We start from the raw sequence: 2,932 nt of genomic DNA, 5'->3' as shown, positions 1-2,932 counted from the left end.
TTAGAGTAAGCCGTGGTGCAGCAACAAAGACCCAGGGCAGCCATAAATCATCAATAATTTTAAAATATATATTTTAAAAAATCTACTTATACTATGTAAAGGAAAAATGAGAACATACAGAAATTACCCGTCAGAGCAAGTTGGTGGAGGTTGAGTGTGGTTAACTCCACCTCACTGCAAAGCCTCGGCTCATTCTTTCCCAGTCCTGACATACCATGTATGTTGGTTTACCAGAGTACCACACATAGAGTGGACAGTGTATAAATAATTATCCAGATATGTAATGTTTATAACTTCTTGTGGTTCTAGATACAGAAAATATTCATCATGGAACGGGACAATCAGACATTCAACCCTGAGTTCATCTTGATGGGAATTTTTAGTTACACACCCACTCACATCTTTCTCTTCTCTCTGGTTCTGGGCATCTTCACAATGGCGCTCTTGGCAAACACTCTCATGGTTCTCCTCATCTACCTGGACCCGCGGCTCCACACCCCCATGTACTTCCTCCTCAGCCAGCTCTCCCTCATGGACCTCATGCTCATCTGCACCACTGTACCCAAGATGGCCCACAGCTACCTGTCTGGCAGGAAGTCCATTTCTGTAGCAGGATGTGAAGCCCAGATCTTTTTCTATGTGTCCCTATTTGGTGCTGAGTGCTTCTTGTTGGCTGTCATGGCCTATGACCGCTATGTTGCCATTTGCTATCCTCTTCAGTACCCCAGTCTCATGAACTGGAAACTTTGTGGACTCATGGCTGCCTCTACATGGATTCTTGGTGCCTTTGATGGGATTGTTGATGTAGCTGCTACTTTGTCTTTCTCCTATTGTGGATCCCGAGAAATAGCTCAGTTCTTCTGTGATGTCCCAGCACTCCTACATCTCTCCTGCACAGATACTTCCACATTCGAAACACTTATTTTCATCTGTTGTGTAGTAATGCTCCTCCTCCCTCTGTCACTCATCATTGTCTCCTACACACGTGTAATTATAAGTGTTATTCGCATGAGTTCTGGGGAGGGTCGGCACAAGGCTTTCACCACCTGTACTTCACATCTTATTGTTGTGGGGATGTATTATGGAGCAGCTATGTTCATATATATGAGACCCACTTCTAATAGATCCGCCACTCAGGACAAGACAGTGTCAGCCTTCTACACCATTCTCACTCCCATGCTGAATCCCCTTATATACAGTCTCCGGAACAAAGATGTGGCCAAAGCATTCAGTAAGGTACTAGGGAAGAGGTAATCTAGAGAATAAAATGGATTAGTGGTTTATGGAAATTTTTTTCTGTCTTAACTCTTCTCTCTTTAAATTCATTTATTAAAAAGAAAACTCAGCAAAAAGTGTATAAACTATTTTCCTTAATTAGGCATCAGACTTGATAGACTCTGGGTATACATTCAGTTAATTGATATATTTTGCATTCATTGTATATTCATTTTGGTTTTAAGCGTACTCAATGATATTCTTGAGAAGTGAGTAATTAAGTTAATAAAGTTTCACTCCCCTTTCCAAAACTAAATAATAAACAGTTCAGTCGCTCAGTCATGTCCAGCTGTTTCCGACCCATGAATCCCAGCATGCCAGGCCTCCCTGTCCATCACCATCTCCTGGAGTTCATTCAGACTCATGTCCATCGAGTCGGTGATGCCATCCAGCCATCTCATCCTCGGTCATCCCCTTCTCCTCCTGCCCCAAATCCCTTCCAGCATCAGAGTCTTTTCCAATGAGTCAACTCTTCTCATGAGGTGGCCAAAGTACTGGAGTTTCAGCTTTAGCATCATTCCTTTCAAAGAAATCCCAGGGTTATCTCCTTCAGAATGGACTAGTTGGATCTCCTTGCAGTCCAAGGGACTCTCAAGAGTCTTCTCCAACACCACAGTTCAAAAGCATCAGTTCTTCGGCTCTCAGCCTTCTTCACAGTCCAACTCTCACATCCATACATGACCACAGGAAAAACCATAGCCTTGACTAGACTGACCTTAGTCAGCAAAGTAATGTCTCTGCTTTGGAATATGTTATCTATGTTGGTCACAACTTTTCTTCCAAGGAGTAAGAGTCTTTTAATTTCATGGCTGCAATCACCATCTGCAGTGATTTTGGAGCCCAGAAAAATAAAGTCTGACACTGTTTCCCCATCTATTGCCCACGAAGTGATGGGACCAGATGCCATGATCTTCGTTTTCTGAATGTTGAGCTTTAAGCCAACTTTTTCGCTCTCCTCTTTCACTTTCGTCAAGAGGTTTTTTAGTTCCTCTTCACTTTCTGCCATAAGGGTGGTGTCATCTGCATATCTGAGGTTATTGGTATTTCTCCCGGCAATCTTGATTTCAGCTTCTGCTTCATCCAATCCAGCATTTCTCATGATTTACTCTGCATGTAAATTGAATAAACAGGGTGACAATATACAGCCTTGACGTACTCCTTTTCCTATTTGGAACCAGTCTGTTATTCCATGTCCAGTTCTAACTGTTGCTTCTTGACCTGCATACAGATTTCTCAAGAAGCAGGTTAGGTGGTCTGGTATTCCCATCTCTTTCAGAATTTTCCACAGTTTATTGTGATCCACACAGTCAAAGGCTTTGGCATAGTCAATAAAGCAGAAATAGATGGTTTTCTGGAACTCTCTTGCTTTTTCCATGATCCAGCAGATGTTGGCAATTTGATCTCTGGTTCCTCTGCCTTTTCTAAAACTAGCTTGAACATCTGGAAGTTCACAGTTCATGTATTGCTGAAGCCTGGCTTGGAGAATTTTGAGCATTACTAGCATGTGAGATGACTGCAATTGTGCGGTAGTTTGAGCATTCTTTGGCATTACCTTTCCTTGGGATTGGAATGAAAACTGACCTTTTCCAGTCCTGTGGCCACTGCTGAGTTTTCCAAATTTGCTAGCATATTGAGTGCAGCACTTTCACAGCATCAT

At 42.5% G+C, this 2,932-nt stretch overlaps 1 protein-coding gene across 1 annotated transcript; it reads left to right on the top strand.

The window, feature by feature from the left end:
• LOC102179432 (olfactory receptor 2M3) lies at positions 320–1,254 on the top strand. Its single transcript, XM_005696810.2, has one exon. It carries the CDS (start codon positions 328–330, stop codon positions 1,252–1,254), a length of 927 nt encoding a protein of 308 aa, XP_005696867.2. The 5' UTR covers positions 320–327.

The sequence above is a fragment of the Capra hircus genome, chromosome 23, assembly GCF_001704415.2.
Source record: "Capra hircus breed San Clemente chromosome 23, ASM170441v1, whole genome shotgun sequence".
Lineage (NCBI taxonomy): Eukaryota > Metazoa > Chordata > Mammalia > Artiodactyla > Bovidae > Capra > Capra hircus.
The sequence above is the reverse complement of the archived record's forward strand: the minus strand, read 5'-3'. Positions and strand labels throughout refer to the sequence as shown.

Bases quoted from the DNA above. Each gene is read 5' to 3' on its own strand.
- LOC102179432 (XM_005696810.2), top strand. From the start codon at position 328: ATGGAACGGGACAATCAGACATTCAACCCTGAGTTCATCTTGATGGGA.